The sequence below is a fragment of the Antennarius striatus genome, chromosome 10, assembly GCF_040054535.1.
Source record: "Antennarius striatus isolate MH-2024 chromosome 10, ASM4005453v1, whole genome shotgun sequence".
In the NCBI taxonomy this organism is placed as follows: Eukaryota; Metazoa; Chordata; class Actinopteri; order Lophiiformes; family Antennariidae; genus Antennarius; species Antennarius striatus.
The window spans coordinates 6,262,271-6,289,689 of NC_090785.1; the positions used below are offsets into that span (position 1 = coordinate 6,262,271).

The 27,419-nt window shown below is 38.2% G+C and overlaps 1 protein-coding gene across 7 annotated transcripts in view; it reads left to right on the top strand.

The window, feature by feature from the left end:
- Positions 1 to 27,419, top strand: part of diaph2 (diaphanous-related formin 2) — a 377,371-nt gene that overhangs the window by 227,392 nt on the left and 122,560 nt on the right. For all 7 annotated transcript variants that reach the window (XM_068325221.1, XM_068325222.1, XM_068325228.1 and 4 more), the window contains one exon: positions 2,519 to 2,648. In XM_068325221.1, the coding sequence (XP_068181322.1) occupies positions 2,519 to 2,648 (130 nt within the window). The remainder of the gene's footprint in view (positions 1 to 2,518; positions 2,649 to 27,419) is intronic.

Consider the following 27,419-nt stretch of genomic DNA (forward strand, 5'->3'; position numbering starts at 1 on the left):
AATTTTTTCAAACTTTCCTTCCTGCCAACTGCTTACAGAATAAAGTTGCAGTAACTGTCCTCCAATTAACAGCATGTGAACAATTTTATAGGGAGCCAGACATACACTTTGTTGGCTGGCTTGGCTCTTTGAAGAAGCCTTGGCACTGAGGCACTGTGTATCATAGGCAGCAGTATTTGATGTCCTCTATGATAGGTGATAAAACTGATGACACAATTTATTGGGCAGCTTACTGAGTGCTTTGAGAGTTACTTGAGAAGGACAAGCCCTTCCTCTTAGCGCTGCATAAAGTTAGCAATCAAGCCATGGTCATAAAGAACCAAACAAAGTTGCAAAATCCATGATTTTAGGTTGCCTGTATGAGATTTTACACCTTTCTGCCTTATTTCATCATTCTCAAGCGCTTTGCTGTACTGCAGCTGTGCTATAACTGCTTGGTGCATCCTGAGTGACCAAGTCAAATCAATGAGTCAGGCCATTTGAAAACACAGCCATATGGAATTTTTGCCATATAGGAATGTTCAGTTTGAATGCCTAAAGTGAATTTATTTCACACATTTGAAGCCATGGACTATGTAAGTGTGAAAAAGACCCACAGTACAGAGAATGTAGTGTTCCTTCTCTGTTCCTGCAGGGTGACTGAATCAGTGTGGAGTGTCATTGTAAAGCTTTCTAATTCTTTAGGGGGCTGATTGGACTATTATAGATAGACAAGGAAAAAAGTCTACTTTCCCGCTTTAGTCAATCAAGTAAATGGACCCCTGGGTGGCAGGTCTAGAGTACCTAATGGGCTCATCAGGGAGGAAGAGGAGGATGAAGGGAATGAGTAGCAAAGGGAACAGCATAGGCTGACCCATGTCCAGCCCTGGACTACATCCCTCCTGACCTGTCACACATCTCCTGGGAGCCAGGCTGGTCACATAAGGCATATTTGACAAATTGAGTATCTGCTCAGGCTGTACAAGGTCAATTGTGATATCTATGTGTGAAAAGGATGCAAGTAAATGACACAATGGGAAATACTGTGCAGAAATCAAATGATGACTTTTAAAATTTAACTTAGAAACCTGATAATCTTAAAAATGTGGAGTATTAATAAAACAAAACACTCTGTAGGTATACAGGTGGGTAGATGAAAAAGGCTGAAATTATCGGTTGCTGACATTAATAGCAGTTGTCCTTCATTTGATTGATGACAGTTCCGAGTTTATAAATATATATATATATATATATATATATATATATATATATATATATATATATATATATATATATATATATATAACTCGGAACTGTCATCCCTCCACAGTAAACTCAAGGTTGCAGTTCAAAATCATATGGTTGTGATTATGTTCAAAGCCATGTCGAAACCTTTCTACAGGTTATCGCTAAAGGTCTTTTCTACCTACTTACTGAAATTTTCTATACTAGACTTCTTTTAAAATAAAATGTGTATATTTTAAAATGAGATATTACTTCAAGATGGCTTTGATGAAGAGGTTTCTTCCCTACACAAGCAATGGAGACTGCAAAGTAAGAATAAGAGGAAAAGATGTAAACAAGTGTTAAAAATACAATGTATATGTTTGTATGGTGGTTTTCAGTTTATCTGCAATTTTCACCAAATTGAAAACAAATGGCCCAATATTATTTTAAAATGGAAATTCAAAATGATGGACACAATTTAATTAGAGTTGTGCATATAATTTTTCTATTATGTTTGAATTTAGTTGAGTGATTACAGAGACCCATTTATGAATGAGTAAATATTCATGCTATGCAGATTATTATTAGTATTAACAATATAATATTCACCTCCCAATGCTATTATGTTTATAATGTTGTCTGATAATTTTAATGGACAGCCTATTATTTGAACCTGCGTGGTTTCTTTACTTGCATCCATTGCAGGAAACTCCATTACCGCAAGTCAATCAAGATCCTCTCCCGGTGCACTTTTTGTGTACATTACTTATACAAATACAATATAAGAATGTATATTTTTTTAATCTTGTTTTCAGATGCACGAGTGGGACTACAGCCCAAAAATGTAGTTGTTATTAGATCACTTAGGTGGGATGTGCTAATCATTTTTATATATATGTATATATGTTGTATACACACACACACACACACACACACACACACACACACACACACACACACACACACACACACACACACACACACACACACACACATATATATATATATATTTTGTTTTTTTGTAAATTAAAAAAAGGTTTATATATAAACATTACTTCTTAATTCCCCCTTGTGACATCGTTGTTACCATCCTGTAGACACAAAGACGAAGGATTTAAAAGTGTTTTCCACGAAAAGCCAAAGGGAAAAGAAGTGGAAAAAACAAATTTAATTCATATAGTGATAGATGAGTAACATTCAGTAGGTTCTCTCAAGGTGTTATTTGCATGCAGACCTGGCATGTTGATGCAAAATACATTTTTCAATTACTGTATTTATACTTATTTTTTAAATTTTGTTTGCTTATTTTTAGCTTCGAGACACCAAATCCATTGGTCAGAATACAACACTTCTTCATTTCCTGGCTGAGAAGTGCGAAGAGAATTATGAGGCAATTTTAAGGTTTCCAGAGGAACTGGAGCATGTGGACAGTGCCAGCAGAGGTATGTCTCTATGGCTGTAGGCCATTGGAAAACAACTTTTCACATATATGTGCATTGGCAAACTGCCAATGTCACTATCCTCATTGTTGGGGAACAATTACCAATGGAAATCATTTAATGTTTTACCTTTTTATTGAACATTTTCATTATTACTTTTTTACTATCTTTTCTCCAGTTTTCTTCCTTATATATTCTTTTCCATGATGGCAGCTGGCATTATCTGTTTGTAACAGGAAGAGGGTCGTTTGTCAGGCTGTCATTAAACTAATTCCACTCTAATTCTATTCTCAACCATTTGGTGGGATCCCTGCAGGCTTATTTACTTTGTTAGTGTTATAATTGGTTATTTAATTTACTTTAACTAATTATGCACTTCACTGAGGCTGCCAGCCATTGTGTAAGTGAACTGAATTGTTTTTATGTGCTGTATATTCTTAGATGTCTATTTTCACTAGATTTGAGCTTCATCAACTTTGTCATTTCATGGAAATGAAAGAGATATGTCACTTGGCTGTGAACAGTCAATTAATGTATCTTCTGAAAGGAAGAGTGGGAATGGAAATGAAACTCCAGGAAGAACACTGCTTATCTCATTGATCATCACACACAATTAAACAGGATTTTCAATAGTATATTATGACAATGAAGAAAATGTCACATTTAATTGAGCTTGTCTGATTCAATTATGTTGAAGTTGGCTTTAAAAAAACATTTTAATAATTGCCACAATTTTGGTATTATTAAGAAGCTAGCATTTTGACCACATTTGATTTTTCATTTTTAGCCTCATTAATGCGAATTACAACATTTCTGCTGACAAGCTTCTTCAAAATAATTTAATTTGTTTTATTTTGAGTCATGAACGGACATCATGATTGTAAGCTATGCACCAGGCAACATATTTGGAAAACTTTTACTGCCTGTCAAACTGCTTAATAATTTACCTCTCAATCTCTAGATCCTTCTCTGGAGCTTCTGGTCACTGTTCAAATGAAATGACTCAAGAAACATCTAAAACAAAACACTGTTGTCACGACCAGGTGCTAAAGCCTTGACAAATAGCGGAATGTGATCACTGAAGGCAAATTACAAAAAGTTCATTTAAAAGTAAGCAAAAAGGACTAAGCATTGCAGTTAGTCATTCACTCATTCATCTTCCGTAGTGCTTATTCCGCTCGCGGGTTACGGGGGTTGCTCGAACCTATCCCATTTGACTTACCGGCGAGAGGCAGGGGACACTCTGAGTGCACTGCAGAACTACCACAACAAACCACGAAAGTAAGCAACCACTTATGCTCACATTCAAATCTACAGGCAAATAATTGTGATCAATTCACCTAAGCTACATGTTTTTAATGTAGAAGGAAGCAGGAGAAACCCAGAGAGAACCAACGCAGACATGGGGAGAACATGCAAACTTTGCACAGAAAGGATTCAAACGCAGATCCATCTAGTTGTGAGGTGACACGGCTACCCAATGCGCCAACATGCTGCCCATACTTCCAGTCCGATTAGTCCAAATAATCACTTACAATATGAAATACATGAGCTTTTACCAAACAAATGGTGCATAGAATCAAATTCAAATGGCGCATAGAATACCGCTGTTGCCTCACAGCAAGACAAATTTAGGTCTGAATCCCGCTCTGTGCTGACTTTGTATGTTCTCCCTGTGTCTGTATGGGCTCTCTCCGGGTTCTCTCGCTTCCATCCACCTTCAAAAACGTGCAACTCAGGTGAATTGATTCCAAATTGCCCATAGGTGTGAGTGTGTTTGTGAGTGGTTGTTTGTTCTCTATTTGGCTCCACAGTGAACTGTTGTCGTGCCCGGAGTGTCCCCCGCGTCTCACCCCGCAAGTCAGCTAGGATTGCTTCAGCAACCCCCTTGACCATATTTAAGCAGAACAAGTAGTTGGAAATGAATGAATTAGTAAAGAAACCAGTCATATCAGAATGATGCAATATAATTAAGGAAAGATCGTTTTAAAAAAACATTTGAAAGCTGATAAGAACCATTTTGCCTTCTTTACTATGTTGTGTGTACAAGCAAACCTTGGTTTTCGAACGCTTCAGACATCGCACAACATTGAATTTGACCAAAAAATTCGGAATTTTTTTTGTGTTAGAAGTAGAACAAAATTTGGAAGTCGAACATGAAATGAACGCCTTTTTGGGGCGACCATGGCTAAGTGGTATTACGGGTCATCCTATGATTTAAGATTGGCGGTTTGATTCCCGATCCCGCCGAGTCATTTGTCGTTGTGTCCTTGGGCAAGACACTTTACCCTCCTTGCTCCCAGTGGGGCACTCGCTGGTGTGTGAATGTGTGTGATTGTTCCGGTGGTGGTAACAGGGGCCGTAGGCGCAGATTGGCAGCCACACCTCCGTCAGTCTGTCCCAGGGCAGCTGTGGCTATACACGTAGCTTTCCATCACCAAGTATGAATGAGGACTGAATGAATAATTGATCCAATGTAAAGCGTCTTTGATTGTCCAGAAAAGTGCTATATAAATTTAATCCATTATTATTATTATTATTATTATAATTAATAATAACAATAATAATAATAATAATAATAATATAGTTATTATTATAATTATTTCTCTATAATCTATAATTTGTGAATTGGAAACACAAAATGGTCTGTAGGTATGAATGTGAGAGGTGATGTTTATCTTTCTATGTGTCCCTTCGATGAACTGGAGACTCAAGGGTGTACCCCGCCTCAAACATAATCAGCTTAGATAGGCTCCAGCATAGCCCGTGACCTGTACAGGTATGTCAGATCGGTGGCAAAAGACGAGACATTTACGATTTTAAAGAACATGAATGAATGAACAAACTTTGAGCATAGTGTCCAAGAAGGTCATTGTGTTTATTTTTTAAGTAATGCATGTATGTATGAATGAATATGTGTTTCCAGTTAAAGGAAGCATACAGAAACGTAATTATTGGCAATGACCGGCCCAATTCAGCATTGGACAACACATGTTCAAAATATACAATACTGTAGCTTGGGTGCAGACAGAGTGAGAGTGGAAGCTTTACATTACTTTTTACCAAGACCAGCACAAAGGGGTTTCCCTTATGGGACTGTTCTATCCCCTAGGATTCAGAAATCATCAAAGCCCACCTGTATCAAGGTCAGTTTTGATTAAAATTCACATTATTATATAATGACGCGCAGGGAGTAAGTTACCTATCTTCCAGATAGGACACATGGAAGGGCTATGCTTTGAACAATGATATTGCAGAATATATTGTGTAGTAGTGTACAGCCCTTCCAAATATAATCAGTCCAGCAAAGACAGCATGTCAACTCTTTAGTAGATTATTAGGCCAGGTGGTACCTGCTCATCAGCAACAATACCAATTTCCACAGAGAAGCCATCTGGCAATTTGAATTCACTACCGTAACAAAAGCCAGTCTCAAATGATTGATTTTTCTGTGCAGAAGTCATAAAGTCACCATTAACATTACTCGTTGCCAGCTAGAAGTGAACTTACCTCATTGAGATGTCTAAAATGCAACAGCGTATAGGAGGGATTTCTTTAAGGATTTTCGACCAATAATTACAACGAAGAACTAACAACCTGTTTTTCCATTTGGGAACACAATGAAAGCCAAAGGAACACATCTGGTCTTACTAAACAGAATCAGCAGACACCCCCCCCCCTTCATTTCTCTCTTGTGATTTTACTTTGATTTTGTATTATATTACAGAAAAATCCAGTAGCCACTTGTTATCCGCTATAGACCCATATATTTGTGTGAATGATTATTTTATCAAGTTTAATACAGATTGGTTCACTAAGGGAGCAATCCTCCTTTTCTTATTGTCTTTGTGTCTAAATTACTTCCATATTTCACTGTGAGTTCCATCTCTGTCTAAACAGGGGATTGGTACACTCTTGTCACAATGTCAACTTGGAACTCCATTGATAAATCACTCTGAGGGATGAAGGAGTTGAAGGAGAGTCTTGAGAGCTCGTGGCTCGAGCTTCATTTAAAATACCCTTTTTTTCTCGGCAATCTTACTCAGTAGTACACTGTCGCTATTTGCAACCTGAATGAGATACATGACATATCTTTAATTTGATTTGAGTGATCATTTGAGGGCTGCTGGTAACCATTAATTTCCTGTATATTGAAGAGGAAATAAATGTTAAAATCCTGGTGACTGTATATATTGATATTTTTATTTGAGCCACATAGATTTTTAAATTATATAATAGACTTTGTTTTAGCATTGCTACTTCTCCCCTTGTGCCAAACAGGTTTAAGGTATCATATATAATCATATGACTGAATATTGTATATTTACGCATATGCACCATGTACTGATATGATAGTCAGACTGATCTTTCTCATTTGTAACAGTTAAACATGATAGCAAACTTTTGTTTTGATATTAGTTGTTTAGACTTTGCTTATTTAAGAAGTAAATAATTATCAAATATGTAGTTGATATAATGCTTCAAATGTATTGCATATGTATTCATTCATAGCCACAGTATTGGAGAGAAGGGCTATTACCATTTTAAATAGAATCATATGCAGGCAGAGAATCCATTATTTTCATACCACTGACCTCATCTTCATAGCAGTGGTGAGGCCTTGAGAGAGTGTCATTGGTCATTTTGCCTTGTTAAATACCCCCCAGAGATGAGTATGTGGGTACTGACAATGGGAACTCAGTCTATGTGGTGATTCCACTCAATCAGTGGTGCACTGACAATCTGTCTTGACAATCTGGGAAAAGAGGAAATATGATACAAACGTTCTCATAAATCTATTTAGTATAAGGCATAGCCAAGGGCAAAGTACTTTGGAGCCTGTGAAGGGAGAAAATGGAGAATGAAGCGAGGAAAAAAAGATGAACTCTGAGGATATTAATACCGCTGTGAATATATGTATTATCCACATTCATTTCCAAGGCTCTGCAGCATAATAAAGCATTGCTCATTTCCCATCTAAATTCCTGGCAATGCTTGGCTCTGTATTACGTAGGCAAAATGCTTTTCTGGATAGGGTGTAACAAAGACGGGACCATTTGTCTTTTGATTTCATTTGAGTTGGAGGGAATTGTGGTACTGGGGACTTTTTTTTTTCATCCTGGGAGGGTGTCTTCCTAAAATCAGCTGCAAAATCTTGAAGAAGAATTGACATAATACAAATCAAACAAGTGCTCCATGTAGCAATGCAACGAGCACACAACAAGCATTCCACTCAAGATAGAATTTTTACTTGAAAAAAAGTCTATAGTCATTGTGAAACTAACATTTTTCTATTATTTTCATTCATTTCACAGCTGTTTTCAGTATTTTTTGATGATAATGAGTAAGACAATACATTAACTCCCTTGCTAGCAGCTTGTTTTAATAGCAGACAAACTGGCCAACAGCTAGCTCAGGAATACTGTTAATATAAAATCTAACATTAATATTCTTATATTAATGTAATAGTTTTTGTTACGCCTGGAGCCTGATACACTTTCTCTACATATTCAATAGACTGTCAGTATTTGTATTATCGCATTTGAAATGACAAATTAGCCTGCAAAGTGTACATCATATATTGGGCTAATGAATTATTGACATTGTAAACCAATACATCATGGTTTTACTGTAAATATTTTCCACAAATAAGATTATTGTTGATAAAAATGATCTAAACAGATGCAAAATGGCTTTCACTGACTTGTCTACTATTTTCATTTTTAGTATGATATTGAGGATTTCAAACATGCATGTAGGTCAAAATATTTTATTTAGACTAACAACCTATTTACTAGCAGAAAGGTAAATTATCTTATCAATATCGGCTTTGTGAAGCAGGTGATCAGTTGTTGCTGGTATCATCTAAAAAAATATGTATCATTAGTCTCTACAAGAAAGGATTACCTGTTTCTATGGCTCAAGGCGTTTTCATAGTAGTTGTCCTTTATAGATAACAACATCAATGATATGAGGTTGACAGGTGTACTAGTGCCAGTGTCCCTTGACCTTCACATTTTCCGTTTGGTTTGTTGCTTCCATAAAAAATAATTTATTGTCATCAAATATTTGATATCTGGTAGTTTCATTAATAGCTTTTGTTCGGCTGTTTATATTACTAACTTTAATTACAATCATGATATGCAGCAAAAAATCTATTTCATAGTGAAGTTCCCTTTCTTAGATGTTTGGTCAAACTTTTTCATTCTCTCTCAGACATAACTGAATGACAGTCTGATTTAGATTCATATTAATATTTTCATGGGAATCCAATTGACATTTAATCGTGGGAGTTAATAGGGTGTTATATGGGGTTTGTGCAATAATTCAAGTTGACTAAAATTTGTAAATTAGGAAATTGCTTGGAGGCAAAACCCTAAAAACAGTATTTTACACTGGCATATGCTAATTTAATGCAGTTGTTTTTTTTTTTAATCTCATGGTGGATATTTAGCAATACCACAAGGTTAAGCCATTTGTGGTTCTTCAAGAAGCAGGGAAACTAGTCATGCCTGCTGGAATTACAAAGAAAACAGAAAACCTTCTCCAGATTGCAGAGATAACATTGGGTTGGTTTTGTCTCTGTATGCACTTGAAAGACCCAGCCTGTGCGAAAACATTGCACCTCATTGATGCTTCCTATCAAGTCTGAGAGTTTCCAAGCTTGCAAGGAAGGAGAGTATATGCCTAAATGTACAATGACCTAAAATTCTGGCATTTGTTATGAATTTCCCTCAAAACAGAAGCACAAACAATATTGTTAAAAAAACAAAGTTAGAAGCACCACACACACACGCACACACGCACGTACGCACGCACGCACACACACACACATAGGCAGGCTACACATACATTGGCCAAAGCAGAGTTAACTAGTTACCCAAATACAAGCTGACTTCAACAGCATGTGATGAATTTTCAGTGTCAAGCTATTAGCCAGGACAATGCCACACACTGCTAACTTCTGGACACTGACTTCACCTCGAACATACTCTTGTCCCAGGAGAGGGGCACTGATCTGAAACGAATCATTTTTTGGCCTCTTGGACTGCTTTGTGGCTATATAGTCAATACAGGACCAATTTGTTTTCCAGATTCTAGGAGTAGGTAGTTTGGGAGGCCTACTATGTATATGCTGAAAATAGAGATCTGAAAAATGTGTTCTTCATAATAGGACTCCTTTAAGTTCAAGAGTGTTGAATTGTAGATAAGGATTGCGACTTTATTTTCTTTTGCCCACAGTACATGTCTTTCTTAGTATTGACTGTTAGTATTGTCAGTATTTCACATTTGAAAACTTTTGAGCACTCAATTTGGCAAAAGGGGCTTGTGGTACTGGGGGTGCAGTCTTCATCAACACATAAATAATAGCATCACCTTTTATGCATCATTCCATATACAGATTTACATAATTGTAAACTCTTTACATAACAGCAAAAAAAAAAAAAGTTTACTTGCAAGTTTTAAGGATCACCCTGACACGAATACATAATTTTGTTGACAGCAAAGAAAACAAATGATCTGAAAGATCATACATTCCCAGAAAGTCCACCATAAATACTGAATTCACTTTATATGTATACAATTTTTTTTTCAGCTTGCTGTTATTTCATTGAATACAAATATCCAATAGTGAAAGTAAACCTGTCTCAGTGTCTTGGAATAGAATCAATCCTCACAAGTGGTTTAAGGTGTACTCATCTCTGAACCCTGAAAGTGATAAAGCAGGATCAGCGAGGCCAACACTTTAAATGGACAGTCTGTCATGGAGAATATTATGAACAGGAAACAGACCTGTCTTGCTTCTCCATCTCAAGGATGAGTGATGAGCACCAGAGTTTTCTTTTTCTTGTTTTTTTCCTTTTTAAAAAATTATTTTTACGCACTTCACAGTGAGTGGTTGGTCCATTCGAAAACCAAAGCAGCCCTATATTTTTTTTTCTTTTTCATTTCTGTCCATCTCTCTTTCCCTCCACCTCTGATTTCTTTCATCACCCCTTTGGCCAGCAAGTATGAGTGTAGACAGAGATAGACACATGCAGGGAAACCAGCAGCCGTGCTTAGCATCAGCCTCCAGTCCCTAACAGAAGATTTCAATGAGAGTTGACAATGGTACCAGGAATGAGAATAATGCTGTTTGCCAGCCTAGAAATTCAGCCTGTCAACGTAGACCATTTCCCATGCTGGGAGTGTTCCATGTACTGAGGTGAACTCTTGTTTTTCTGCTCCCTCGTAAGTAGAACCAATCCACCACTATAGATTAAAATAATTTAGTTGCTTTCAGAATGTATCAATAGTTGATTAGCAAATGGGTCTCAGCAGCAATTTGCATTGGTGAACAGAGAATTCAGATATTTTTAGTACGTATATCTCTGAAAACCTCCCAAGTAAGGAATTAAATGACATGTACTGATTAAAATCAAGAGCCAGAGTAACAAAATCCCAGTGGAAAATCCCAGTAAAAGCAGCTTTTGAGGGTATTTTTGCAGTTTATCTAGAATAGTGTGTGATGCACAGTGGGTAGTTAAATCAGCAAATGTCTATATTTTAAATTGTCAACAGCTATTGGTTTTGACCTCCTTTGAAATGCGAGGAACCATGTGACAAAAAGAGTTTGAATTGGACGTTGCAATTGCTCACTTGAAGAATTGTTGAGGTTCATTCACTGTAACATGGGTTTTCTTTCATGGAAAACTGAAAAGCGGAGTGATGTGTCGCCGTATCTCATTTGTAACAAATTTACCTATTGCTGCCAAAGTTTCATAGCAAATTATAATAATAAATTACAGTATCAAACTATATAGCATTGTTCTAGAGACTCAAAGAATTTTGGTTAAAAATTACATCATCTGCAATACACACCAATTTACAAATCTTGTTTGGATTATTTTCAAATTGGTTTATTTTGGTACATTTTCGTTGGATCACACATTTTAAGGAAATGGCTGTATTGAGTATGCCACTGAAGTATTTTGTATACTAAATAGCTGCATCTCTTTAAGTTTGAATAGTGGTGGTTAAATATTTGCGGCTTACTCAGTCGCTGCAAAAAAATATACAAAATGCATCCAATGTTAATTGTAACTAATCAAACCTCTCCTGCTTGTCAATTTATCTGCTTCTACTATATTTTTACACTAAACATTATTTTGAGTTGTCAGTGAATGTCATGGCTCCTAAAAGTATTACCGTATTGGTCCAAATATAAGACAACCCTGATTATAAGACGAACCCATCTTTTTCAAGACTCAAGTTTGAAAAAAGACTTTTTAAACACCAAATTTATTTTTTACTCAGAAAAAAAATTACAGTACATCTGAAAAAAAAAAAGATTCTAACAATATATTAATTTTCAGTTATATCTTCTCTTATTTTCTTCTCTTTTCTTTCTTACCGCTATTTTAAATTTTTATACTTCGTGCTACCGCTATTTTTAATTTTTATTCTTTGTGACAGGGGGTTCGCTTTGGCCTGGGGAGTTAAGTTCAGCATTCACTTTAAGGATATCTGGAGCCATTTAGCGTTGTGAATGGGTATAATGTCTAGACCCCGAATGTAAGACGACCCCCACTTTTTCAGTCTTATTTCAATGCAAAAAACACCATCTTATATTCGGGCCAATACGGTAGTTCCATCATAGTTTGGTCCTCTTATGACTCAGTCACCATGAAAGCCTAAACCTAGAATTAATTTTAAAAAAAGTGGTATCAGCATTTATGTGATTGTAAAAGGAAAACAATACAAATTTTAAAATGTCGCTTAGGCGTTTTTGTGCACAATGTGATAATTTATTCTGGTGCACATTCTGCAAACTTCAACTTCATCATAATCAAGTTTCAGTGTGGTTGACTAAAGCGGAAAGCCCTGACTTGCATTGTTAAAACATTATTTTAAAAATTCCTATATCTGAGCCTCTCTCTATCCTCTCCAAAATTTAGCAAATCCTTTTAATCCTGCCAAAAGACAGGCAGAAAGATGGACTAACCGGCCAAACAATGTGCCTCTTACAGCAGAGCTTACATACGCATGCGCTGGACTCTGTATTTAATTTAATTTAATACACTGAAGGGAAATTAAGAACGCACACTTTAGTTTTTGTTAGTCAATCAATCACACGCATGCATATTAATGTTTACAGGCCCCTGTAATACACACAACCACACACAAGTGGGCCTGTAGGCATGCAAGGGAGGTAGAGTGGCAGGAAGCTCCTTCTTGGTTTGCCTCAAATGAGCAATTTGTGAAGGGGACGACACCTTGCTCAAGGGTGCCTTGCCAGTGCTCAGCTCCAGGTATTTTTTTGGGCGGGAGCGGGAATCGAACCTCCAATCTTGAAATCATAGGACAACCCGCTCTACTGCCCGCTTTACCATTGAGCCACCGCCGCCCCCCACTGAGCCACTGCCGCCCCGTATTTCAGTTCTCTTGTGACCAGCTGAGCCCAGTGCTGGAGATTTACATTAATGTATAACATTATCATATCTCTTAATTTACAGTTTGCATTGTGCATTGATAAAAGCTTGTAACACAAGGTCAGATAAAAGTATCCTTTAAGTTGCTGAGCATCATAACAGTTGTATTTGTGTTATTATTCACATTGTGGCATGACATTTAAGCATTTAAAAAGTGAACTTTTTTTACTTTGATTATTATTCTTTTTCATGGAGAAACTCAATAGAAGATCAATGTCTCATAAGTACGATAATCATGAGGATTGCACAAACGAGCAGGATATTTTCTCATATGTGATCCCTGCAACTTCCAGATAAGGTCCCATTGAAGAATTACAAAGCTAGAGCTAGAGATTTATGATTATTAATATTATTTTAATATTGACTGACTGAGAGAGTGTATTCGTCAGTACAATGTGCCTTTACTGTTCAGGATTTAAACTGTATATTTTCCTTGTCTGATGGCCCTGTGGGAAGATCTATTTTTAAAAAGGCTAAGCTTGCCAAATAGATATCATGCTATTGTTGAATCATTCATGTTAGCATTAACTGGTAGTGCTATTCAAAGTTCTCACACAACCATGAGCTAAATGCCATAATAAAATTAAGACTTTAAGCACAAAAAGGTTCATCCAGTCATTTCTGTCTTTATACGTGACACACCTGCTATAAATTCCTGATCATTCCGACATTTATGGTGTATATTGAACATGAATTTTATTTGTCAGCAGTTGTTGAAATTTGTCTTGCAGCCCAGCAGCCGTTTTATGCAGAAGCAAAACATATATCACACACATTGACATGACACATATTTACAACATGGAAACATAATAGTCGAGAGCGCTTGTCCCCCACTCATCCTATCTCCGGTTTTGCCCCTGGTTAGCTTTTTTTTTTTTTTTTTTGCCAGCCTCAGCATGCTGTTATTATACATGGAAGTATACAGTTCTTGAAGTTCCAGTAATCTTTGAGCAAATGTTTAGTTGTTGTGACATTTGTGACTTTAGTGCTACAGACAGACATCCATACCAGGTGATGCTGCAGTATTGAAGAACACCCATAATAACAGAAGTGAAACAAAATAAGAATTGTTTTACTGGCACCAAAAGATCTTAAAAGCAAAGGAAATATATGTTTTGCTTTGTTTTCTTGCACACTGCTACAATCTGATCTCTCCAAGACAGGTGATGGTGTATCACTACTCCTAGGTATTTGTATGAACGTACCTGATTCATCTGTTCATTATGAATAGTAATAATAATAAATAGTGCCCGGAGAGGAACCGTGGTATTGTATGAGGTTGTCTGGAGTGGCAGAGAAGTAGAGCAGTGTGGGACAGACCAAAGAGAAAGTTTATGGATGTAGGGAAAGAGGACATGAAAGCAGTTGGTGTGACAGAAGAGGATGCTACTCACATCTACAGCACACCTCACTACTGTCTTACAGTCCTTATACATGTCCTGCACCGCTCTAACATACTTCTCTGCCTCTCCAGACTTCCTCATACAATACCACAGTTCCTCTCTGAGCAACCTGCAATAAGCTTTCTCCAGATCTACAAACACACAATACACCTTCCTCTGACCTTCTCTGTACTTCTCTATCAACATCCTCCATTCCTCAGGCATCTTCTCACTATCTAAGATCCTGTTGAACAACGCAGTCAGAAACTATATTGCCATCTCTCCTAGCCACTTCCATTCCTCCACAGGTATACCATCAGAACCGAGTGCCTTCCCACTTTTCATCCTCTTCAATGCCCTCCTCAATTCATCTTGAGTAATCTTTGCTACTTCCTGGTCCACAACAGCCCCCTCTTCTTGTCTTCGTTCTTTCTCATTTTCCTGGTTCATCAACTCTTGAAAGTACTCTTTCCATCTTCCCATCACACTACTGGCCACTGTCAATAGACTTCCATCCCTATCCTTAATCACCCAAACCTGATGCACTGATGCATCACCCATCACCCAATCACCCAAACCTGATGTCCTTCCCATCTCTGTCTCTCTGTCTTGCCAACCTGTATAGATCAGTCTCTCCCTCCTTACTGTCCAACCTAGCATACAAGTCATCATAAGCCCCTTGTTTGGCCTTTGCTACCTCTACTTTTACCTTACGCTGCATCTCCCTGTACTTCTGTCTACTCTCCTCAGTCCTCTCAGTGTCCCACTTCTTCTTGGCTAACCTCTTCCTCTGTATACACTCCTGTACCTCCTCATTTGACTACCAAGTCTCCTTATGTACTTATCTTCCTTTCAGATGGCACACCAAGTACTGTCCTACCTGTCTCCCTGATCACATCACACATATATATATATATATATATATATATATATATATATATATATATATATATATATATATATATATATATATAGCCGTCAGGCGATTAAAAAAATATCTAATTAATTACAGGATTTGTAATTAATTAATCCAATTATCCATCCATCCATTTTCTTAACCCGCTTAATCTGTTTACGCAGGTCGCGGGTTAAGAATCCCGGCATGCTCAGGGCATGAGGCGGGGGACACCCCGGGCACGACGCCAGTGTACCACGGAGCCACACAGAGACACACAATCACTCACACACACTCACTCCTACGGTCAATTTGAGACCTGAAGCGCATGCTTTTGGAGGTGGGAGGAAGCCGGAGAACCCGGAGAGAACCCATGCTTAATCACATTTTAATCTCATACCTGCTAAAGGCCCCCAAATACATAATTTGAATTCGAGGACATTATAAAATTGTAGTGCATGACTAATCAATAGACTACACCAAAAGAAAAGATTTTTCACGCCCCAATGGATATGCTTGCGTGAGCGAGACTCGAACCACTGATGGCTGGGCAATGCGTCGTCAAGACGATTGCTGAGCCACCGTCACCCCAATAGTCCCGCCTCCGCTCTTTTTATAGACAAACTTTCTGCCCAAAGGTCCAAGTGGGCTTGCCTCGCCCACTATATATATATACAGTATATATATATATATATATATATATATATATATATATATATATATATATATATATATACACACACACACACACACACACACACACACACACACACACACACACACACACACACACACACACACACACACACACACACACACACACACACAGTATATGCCGTCAGCCAATAGAATGTGCGTACGGTATCACGTGATTGTTGACTAAAAATCTGCGATTAGGTGGAGTCGCAACTGTTGATGCGCGATCGTGCGAGGGCGCATGGTGTGTGTGTGTGTGTGTGTGTGTGTGTGTGTGTGTGTGTGTGTGTGTGTGTGTGTGTGTGTGTGTGTGTGTGTGTGTGTGTGTGTGTGTGTGTGCATGTGATATGATAGAGTGGAGTGGAAAACATGATTTCCCCATGGGAGATTAATAAAGGGTATTTCTTCTTCTATCTTCTTATTGTGTTATTCTCTTAAGGCCTCTGGCATTGCTAATCACTAATTATATACTATTATTTGCTTAGACTTTTGTCGAGGTTTTAAAAATATTTTGATGAAGGACTGACTTCTTATTTTCTAATTAGCATTATATATAGTTCTAAGCTGTGGTTCAATTTTTAGCTTTGTCTGTCGTTGTTGCTTCATGTGTGTAAATAACACTTCAAAGGAAAAAAATAAGACATATCAGAAAAGTTATTACCCAAAAAAGCGATTGATTGATCTTCTACTGACTTTTCATTGTGGAAAAGTGTCTGTTTTTGTATCCTTCCATTTCCGCAGCCTATTTCTCTATTCAATTGACCAGTGTTTGAGAAAACACATCTGTGACTGAATAGCTTTCTCAAGACCCTGGACAGGTTTTGCACCTCTCCATATCATTTCGACTGCACATTGATTTTGGATATAAAATTGGGTCATTTTTATTATGGGCTGTCATCAATAAATAATTTAATAGCATGCCCTGAAGCAGGGCTTTTCAGGGCTTTGGAGTTTTACTACGCTTGGGGTACATTCCCCTGTGCCCCTTTCAGCTAATGCATGCCACTATGTGTGAAGATTCCACCATCACTAATGATTTATACCCCCCAGAGGAACAAAAGCATGGTGGTGCACAGGCTTTCACTGCTAGTATTACAACATGGCACTTGTATGTTTGCACAGGGTCTAGCAAGCTCATACTCATCAGTAACTACCAAGAAATATATGGTGTTCATTCTCACCATGCTTCATTTGTTCTTTTTTCTTGCCAGCCATGCAAATTATTCAGAATTATCAGGGCTAAAAATTAAAAGAAATAATAAAAATTTGATTTTTTTTTTCTTGTGAACTAATGCATAACACATTGCAACATCCTTACTGTGATGCTATCTCTCCCATATTTTAACGGTGATGTGACATAGTTCTCTGGGGAGGTTGGTGAGACTTAGTGAAACAATTGTTTTTCTTATTTTGCTGTCTTTTTAATCTATTTGGAAAACCTTTTTTTTTGTTTACATTATATACAAGTTAACATTGGCTAGACTCAAGTTCTTATCAAGAAGTTCTTCGTTTACGTTGCTCAGATCATAATTTGTTTAGGTGACTTCATAGTATTAGTCACACTCATCTCTTCATTATTTTTTTTTCCCTTAGTCCATATGGATTGAATTTAACAGCCATTCCTTTGTTTTCAATATAACTCTAACACATTCCGACTGTGGTTTTTCTCTTATGTGTTGATAATTTCCATTTTACACATTCTTTTTTTAGTGCTGTGATATGTATTCACCCTGCGTGATCCATTTGCAAATATTGAGAGCAGTTGTTCCACATTTGCATGTGAAATTGAAAATTTGAAGCCAGGCCTGAGCATACTGACAACCTTCACTGTAGTAAAGGTTTATATTATAAATAGTTAAAACACAATATTAATAACTTTCATGAACAGAATGCTCTATAATTTAATCTATAGAATAGAAAAAAAGAAAAAAAGAAATTCCCCTCATGTAATGAATCCGGTAACATCCTATCCATAATTTGCTGTTACGTTAGGAATGTATAAATTTCATCTCAAGTAGATAGTGAACCTGACATCTCACTTTGTGGGCCATAATTTTCCAGGCTATGTCTATAAATGTGACTTTTGTGGTATATTAGAAGTTGTAACTAATTTAAAAAAGCATGCAACTTAAATACATATCAACATCAGGGATTCAAATTTATCAAGGTTATGACAAACAAACAAATGTAATCAACAGCAATCCTGAAAGAGTTCCTTAGTTAGTTATACTCTACTCTAATGCATAAACTGCCCACCTAACGATAAAAACTACATGCTGATGTGTATGTGATTGATCATTCACATTTAAATTGTTAAGGATTTATCATTTTCTGAGTACATTTTTGTTAATGGTAATTTATATAGGAACCAATACTTGTCTATTAATGTAAATAAGCACTATTAAAATACAGGAACAATGTCATTCTATGTTTCTTTACACTGACGATAACTGCAATTTTATTCGGATTGTTCATTTAAATGTCATATGTTGTTCTTCTAATTTCACACCCCAAACTCAATATTGAAAAATCTCAAAAGCTGCTTTTTAATTTGCTTTGACCCCAAGAAAAACCACCACAATGTGCTACCAGGATTGTCAAGCTTAAATGCTGGGACAACTAAAGTTCACGTCTTGCTGTCTGTAGTTCTTCCTCTTTGCATTGGTGTGGCATCCCAGCTGAGACCTGCTTCTTCCAGAAAGATCTGTTTTTACCCCACCAACAGAGGTAAGGAGGGACAGAATCGATTGTTGCGGGCCAAATTGAACCTGTGTCGAGCTGCAGGCCAGCAAGAGATAAAGCCTCTGACGCTGTCTGCTGTGTTTATCATCAGGTGGCCTTTTCTGTGTGTGCTGCGCTGTGATTTTGATGTGTTAAGTCATAATAGGGGAGCCACAATTCTTGAAGGCACTGGCAATGAAATTGCAGAGAGAAAGAATTATGTTTCATGTCATCCCATGATTGTTTTACATAGATTTTTTTTTTAACCTGCTGTAGGGTCATTGCCTTATTTTTTTTTCATCCAAAGTGCAGTGGTCTATTTTTTTGCACAAATTCAAGATCAGCATTCAGTATGGTGTCTTTTAAAAACCTCTGTATGCTCCTTCATTGCAGCCTTCACTTGTAGAAAACATCTCCTTGTCAATATGACGACCCAGACGTGTTTTAAGTTTTCAGGCGTTGGTTGAGAAAAGTTATATCTTTCACTTTAAACATGATAAATTCAAGTTTACTCCTGACATTATTAGTCGAATTATCTGATCCTCAAACTATGCTCAACCAGCAGCACAAGGAATCTTGTTTTCCCAAAAGTGACTTGCATGATCAGCCTTACTGTTAGAATTAAAAGTCCAGTTATTAGATAGGATTAAAGCTATCTATTGATTATGATGTAGACAATTGCCAGTGTTTGTTTTTTTTTCTCGATTAAAGTGTAAGAATCAGCCCCTATCCATTTTGTTCTGATATTAATTTTAGTATGAAAAATAATGATACCCACTGTTGACACCCACCTGACTGATGGTCAGTCAGGTGCGCCAGTGTTAACACCCATGGTAGATATACCTTAGTCATATGGGTGTATTGAAGCCAAACAGTATGACGGTACGGTTGCTACAGACATGTCTTCAAAGCCTACCCCCTCCATCAAAGTGATAATTTGCCTGTTAATGTAAAATCCAGACAAATGATGCTTATACTTTTTTTTTGTATCTGCTGCCCCTATGAGATCTTCCTTGTGGTTTAGTCTTGACAACCAAGGTTTCAGGAGTGCCTGTTTTAGCTAGACAGTGTGTTTTGAGCCACCTCGCACTCAGTGAGGTGTGCCATCTACATTTCAGAAGTTGTTAATTGGAATGACATGCTAAGATAGATAGATAGATAGATAGATAGATAGATAGATAGATAGATAGATAGATAGATAGATAGATAGATAGATAGATAGATAGATAGATAGATAGATAGATAGATACGGCAGCACTAACAGGACTTATATACTAAACTATAACTAAAATATAACAGTATAAAATTAATATATAAAACAGTATAAAATTAAAAAACAGTATAAAATTAAATTAAATTAAATCCATTCAACCGCGTGCTGACCTCGCCACCTCCCCCCCGCTCCTCCTGAGAAAGTCATTGTACCCCTTGATGGCACGGGGCACGAAGGAGGACCTCAGCCTCTCTGTTGAGGCGCTGTGTGACAGCAGTCTGCCGCTGAAGGTGCTTCTCTGCTGGGAGAAGGTGGTGTGTAGGGGGTGGCTGGTGTTGTTCATGATAGCCTTTACTTGAGACATGGTCCTGCTCTCCAGAAGCGTATCCACAGAGTCCAGGCTCAGCCCAACCACTGAGCACGCTCTGCAGATGAGTCTGTTCAGACAGTCCATATCTCTTTTCCTGGCGCCCACACCCCAACACACAATGGCGTATGACAGCACACTGGAGACTATGGACTGATAGGCCAGCCTCCTCAGGAAGTACATCCTGCTCTGCCCCTTCTTGTACACACAGTTATAGTTGAGTGACCTGTCCAGTCTGCTGTCTAGCTGCAGTCCCAGGTACTTATAGTTTTCTACCACCTCCACCTCACTGCCCTCGATGATCACTGGCTGTGGAGAGTGAGGTGCCCGCCGGAAATCCAGCACCATCTCCTTTGTCTTGGAGACGCTGAGCTGGAGCTGGTTCTGTTGGCACCACTCCACGAAGTCAGCCACCAATGCCCTGACCCCCCCCCCCCCCCCCATCACCCTCCCGGATACATGCCACTATCACAGTGTCATCGGAGTACTTCTGTATGTGGCATGTATCCCGAGTTGTGCTTGAAGTCTGATGTGTAGAGGGTGAAGAGAATGGGAGAGAGAACGGTCCCCTGTGGCGCCCCCGTGCTGCTGGTCACCATAGAAGACAAACAGTCCCCCATACGGACGTACTGGGGTCTGTCCGGTAGGTAGTCCGTAATCCAGCTCACGAGGTAGGGGTCCACAGCCATGGAGGTCAGTTTATCCTGCAGGAGCCGGGGCTGGATGGTGTTGAAGGCACTTGAAAAGTCAAAGAAGAGCACTCTGACGGCACAGCCCCCGGCGTCCAGGTAGGAGAGCACACGGTGGAGGAGGTACAAGACGGCGTCGTCAACCCCAACCTTGGCCTGATAGGCGAACTGGAGAGGGTCCATAGCAACCTTCACCTGTGGACGCATGAGCTCCAGGACCAGTCGCTCTAGGGTCTTCATTACATGGGAGGTAAGAGCGACCGGGCGGTGGTCGTTGAGCTCAGTAGGGCGTCCTTTCTTGGGTACATGGACAATGCAGGAGGTCTTCCACAGTGACGGGACCCTCCCCAGCCACAGACTGAGGTTGAACAATTGTTGCAGGGGGTCCCCTAGTTCCGAAGCACAGGCTCGGAGGAGTATTGGGGAGACCTTATCTGGTCCAGCCGCCTTATAGGGACGGAGCCTCCTCAGCGTTGTCTTCACCAGGTCTGCAGTGATGACGGTCTCCGTCGTGGTGGGAGCAGGAGGTTGTGGCGAGGTTGGAAGTCCAGTGGTTGAGGTGGGGCCGTTGAGCTTCGCAGTTCTTGGAGTGGGCTCAGGAGAAGTGGCAGCGGTGGATGGAGAGGAAGCACAGGAGGAGGGAGCATAAGTGGAGCGGTTTGCAGGACCGGAAGAGGCCTGGGACGAGGAGCCGGTAGTGGTGGGGGAGCTGAACCGATTGAAAAAGCTGTTTAGTTCATTCGCTCGTTCAATATTCCCCTCCACAATGCTGCGCCCTTTCCCGTGTCCGGTGATGTTTCTCATCACATTCCAGACCTCCCGCACCTGGTTGCGCCCCAGCTGCTTCTCCAGCTTCCTCCTGTACACCTCCTTGGCTTCCCTCAGGCAGAGTCTCACTTCCTGCTGGGCCTTCCTCATCTCCTCCTCGTTCTTATTCCTGTTCAGGACAGCCTTGCTGGCAGCCGTTTCACCAGCGGGATGTAGGTGGGCTGTAGGTACACTAGGGTTATGGTCTGATTTACCTAGTGGTGGGAGGCGGGTGGCGGTGTATGCCTCCTTAGCATTAGCGTAGAACAGATCGATGGTTCTGTTCTTCCGTGTGGGACAGTCTACACACTGGACCATTGTGGGGAGAGATGAGTCCAAGGTGACGTGATTAAAGTCACCGGTGATAATGTTCTATAATATGATAAAGTTCTGTCCACTTTTTCATATAGAAGGTTAACAAAAGTCTTACACCTAATCAGGGAGGCCATAAGCAGGACATGGCAAAGACTCTTTTAATTTCATGGGCCTATTTAAGCTTTTCTCTGTCCGGGAGAGAATGAGAATGCCCTCTGTCCGCCCTTGGGCTTTGTTTCCAAGAGCAGTGATCCTTCTCAGACATACAGCATAGATCACCGGGATTTGTTTAGATGTTAGATGGCACCCTTAGCTGACCTGTTTTTTTGTTTTTTTTCCAGGCTTGGGGAACAATGTTAACATTGAGAGTCAATGCTTGAAGGTAGAGGCCATATCCAGGAAGAGACTGAATTTAACTGTATGGATATAAACTTGTACAGTGCAGACTTTAACTACACATCACTCAGATCCCTGGCTCTCTCTCATTCCTCCCTTTCAATTTACCGGCTATTGCTGATCATATATTGTCAGCAACTGAAGGACATACCAACTACTATGACATCACTACCTTGCCCATCTTTTAATTTTAAGTGCTTGCCAAAATAGGTTTCAATAGAGAGACAATTTGTCCTCAAGCCATTTTGGCCAACTCTGATAGGCCAAACAGACACATATTCTATTGCTATAGATATCAAGAGAAAGAAACACTTCACCATCCCACATACATACATACAGAGCATCCATTTTATTCTTAGCCTTACTTCTCAGCAAGCTGCTTATGTTACAGCTTTGTAGTTCTGCTAGGTGCTTATCGATTTTACAAATTAATTTCTGTTGTTTTATTCTTTATATTTAACATACAGCTATGTCATTTGCTTCAGACCATAATGAGACGTTTGCACCAGCAACAAATATGCAACACCCTGCTCCCATGCACATATAAGCATGGGGGAAAAAAGCAAGTTTCTCTAGTGACTGAAATCATTTTATAAAAAATAATTTGCCCCAGGATGTTTTGCAAGCATTTTCCTGGTACTTTCAAGGTTAACATTTCATTTTCTTGGTGTCCTATATTCATGGAATAGCAAAGTACACTCAGGGCAATGGCAGCTTTCGGCTAAACCTAAAGCTGTTGGTTATTTCAACAGGTTGATTGGCTGCAAGCTAAAAACCCCCCTAAGTAATGGCTAAGTGAGAACACACAGCGGAGGTGCCTAGGGCTACATGATAATAGCATAACCGCCTTAGTATTTTTGAAGTTCTACTTCACTTTGTATGGAGGTCTTGTAGCATGTAGTTGAAACAGCTTTCCTAACTGACCGCACAGTTTTTGTTGCATGAGGGAGACTGACATGAATGGAGGTTGCCAGTTTTTGTTTTTGTTTTTTTTTGTGGAAGGACCGGACCTTCATTCAATTTAGCAGTGTTATATTATATTGTTGAAAATATTGTCATTCTCAAATGTTTTATTGTTGGTCTTTGACTTGTAAAGGTTTAGACATGTGAATGAGGTCAAGAGCACTTAATACTTAACGAGATTGTGCCATGTCAACTTCACATTCATCGTTTCCTCTGGCCACCATTTGTGTCAGTGCATGTCAATCTAAGCCATTATGTTAGCCTGGAGAAGATGTGGACTGCTGTGTGTCATCTCCAGTTCACACATAGTCACCAGCTGCTTCTTTTCACTTGTCAGTGAGAGGCTGGAAATGGATTGCCACATTTACACAATGATGGCAGGCGATCAGTTTGTTAGGGTCTCTGTGACTTGCTCTCGGACACTTTGACGTACGGACAGTGGGATGCCGAGTGCCAAACGCTCCTTGTTTTCTTATACTGGACAAGAGCCAGCACTCCATGGGTGGTAAACTTTTTAGGGCATAGCAATCCCAATTGTCTGGTGGTGCAGCATTGACAAGACAACATGAGAATGTTTTCCTGCTATAAAAGTGTCATTTGTATGCATGCATGCATGCATGCATACAGATAAGCATATTTGTATGCATGGTTGTATGCATGGTTGCTAACTAGAATATGCATGCTAGTTAACAACCAAAGAAGCAGGTTAAATGTGTAATTCAATTAAAATAAATGAGGGAAGTATTTGTTAAACATACACATTGGTATCACATCTGTGATTTTGATTATTTGCAAAGTAGGGAGAAACTCAGGTGTACAATTTTTATTTTTTAACCATTTTTAATGTGGCTTTAATTATTTTTGAAATGCTTACTGCTACGAAGAGTTAGTGACAGAAGTAGTAGATTTTTACATTCATCACAATTAGTACAAAATAGTATATAATAAAAACTGAAAAAATAAGATAAGGTGTGGACATCAATTACACAAGTATACATTGGATTTATGTATTGTCATTATTTGTACTGAAAAGTAGTATCATCTGTCTCAAACTTAGCTTTGTGTAAATTAGATCTGAAACTAATTGGAAAAAAAGCTCTTTATCAGTTGTAAGTAATGTGCTAAACATCATACTACTTTTTCAGCTTTTTTTTAACACTTTACCAATTAGCTTCCTGTAATTTCTTGAGCCTTTTTTTACCAATGCAAATTCCTGTTTTAATATTTGAACAATTAGTTATTAAAAGCAGCCCCACCTCCCACTTACAAACTTACCAGTGGCATTTCTTGTAGCACTTAAACAGTGTAGAAGTATAACACACAAAAGTATGTACTTACATCACAACTGACACGTTCAATATTCCTCTCTGCCTGCTGTTTCTTCTCTTTTCAACATGGATTAATGTACAAATCTAAATACCTTTTCTCTTAAAATCAATCTGTTTTCACTGATCCATCTGTTTTTGTCTTTTGTCAAATACATCACAGTCTTGGATCACTGACATTACTATACATTTTTTCTGTAGCTGTGTGTATTCCAAAACATTCAGTTTATTCATCTCTTATCTCAAAAGTATCATTACACTGCTGATGAGTTTAACAATTGCCTAAGGTAAAAAGAGGCTGCTTTTATGGTTTGGCAATTGTTCTTATCAAGTCTCCATGTCTCATGTCAATTGACAACAAGACATGTTGAATCTCCGCCCACAAACATCCTCGCTTTTATACTACATGATTTCAGAGTTATTTAAACTTATATTTCTGAAGAGAATAGATGTATTGTGAAGTCTATATGTGATGAGGGGGGAAAAAAACAAAACATGGTTGGTAGTCACTGGGGTAATTTATCTGACTTTTTGTGATTTGTAAGTAATACAAAGCTCTCCGGTTGTTTCAGCCTTATACAGAGAGTGAGTGATAGCTGTTTAGTAACTGTCAGTATTTTTATTGTTTTGTTATGCAACATACCATGGCACAGCATAGAATCAACCATTTTTTGTTAGAATTACCAGTCATTCATTCATCTTTCAGACTTCAGTTGCTTATTCCAAATTTGGATATCAAGATATGCTGGGGCCTTTCTTAGCTGACTACAGGCAAGAGACAGACAGATCATTGGATGGCAAAGTATTATTTTTTGTTCATTTATATTTTGCATCCACATCTTCCAGTCAGTAAGCCTGTGATTATTGTGTACAGTTACCAACCCATCCCCTGCTTTATTTCTGGTGTTTGGAAGATAAAACCGGTATTTGGAGGTAATGCGACCTAACTTCTGACAGATGCCTCTTCAGGTTGGCTGCTCAGCTTAAAGCCAATCAAGAAGAGCCTGGGTGTCTTTTATGCACCACTGAATACATAATTTTCCATCTAAATCTCATCAATAGTCAAGGATGGTGATGGAAGCAATTGGGATGATTGCCAGAGTTCACAGAGCAATGCTTGAAAAATGCAATGCACTGCTTTTGTCATGGATGGGTTGTGTAAATCAAACACAGTGTGAGTAAGGACTAACATTTTTTATTGGAAGTGAGGTCATTTGGGACTCATGAGTAATGTCAGCAGAATATGCATTAATTCATATTTCCTCTTTATTTTTAGGTAAGGGAAAATAATTTGTTTAACATATGCATGAGATCATGTATTGGTGTTTAACATATTTTAAGAAGTACATCTTCAAAAATATCTAATGCTATGTGGAATTGAAAATGTGCTTATTCATTATTTTCATAGCAAAATCAATACCGCACATGTCTTCCTGTTCAATATTAGGCCAGAATCATAAAATGGATCACTTAAAGACTAGGATAAAGCTCACCCTTAAAATATGGATAAGAATAATAAAAAAAAAAGATTTGCATCTCTGATTGAGACATTTTTTTTAGTTTGTTCAATTTAAACAGAGAAATCTCGTTTTACCTCTGAACATAGCCAGACTGCCTTTTCTCATTTCTAGTTATTACATTAAGTTATTGATCTCTTGGATATTTATGAGGACTGCACAGGCACGTGGAATCAATCCCTTTATCTATCTCTTGACTTCCATAAACATATAATCCAGATTGTTAGATCATATCTGACGTAGATTTACAAAGGAAAGAAAGGCCGTGTGTTTAATGTGTACATCGTCTATTGGCCTTCATGTCATTTGCTGACACAAACCTGTTGACACAACAATTTTTGATTGACACAATGTTTTTATATATGTAGGAGGGAAATATATTGATGGGTTGGGTTACAAATCTATTGCTTCATTAAGGAAAAAAAAAATGAAGGAAGACAAAATTGAGTCATGGTGTTATCCCTCAACCTAACAGTCTACTCGTGAATCATGGGCCACCACACATGAGCAGATGGTTAAACATTACAAATATATTTTCTGGAATATGCTTAGCAGTCCAAGTGATAATTTGAAGTGAACAGACATATTTTAGCATATTAAATTACTTTTTTTTATTAATAAATCTGAACTCTCAGTGGGAGATCAATGAAATTATCTCTTAGCAATTTCTTCCTATTATTATATCAGTCTTATTATCTTGTCTTTATTTGTAACAGTACAAGCTGTGAATATTGCAATAATTTAGGGAACTTGTCTCGCAGTGTGTGCATATTAAATTTAAATGATTACAATTGCATGTAATGATGTCACTAAATCTTAGAGACCAAATGTTTAAAACAGAAAATCAGCCATTTAAATTTGTACATGTCACGTTTAATTTTTATATCCATCACCCCAAAAATATTTAAAAAAATTCTGAAAACATACAAACCTCCTGTTGATTTACTGGAGTTGAAATATTACAATTTATCTTCATCTCTGTCTGGTTAATGATTTCACCGTAGTAGGAATTGTGT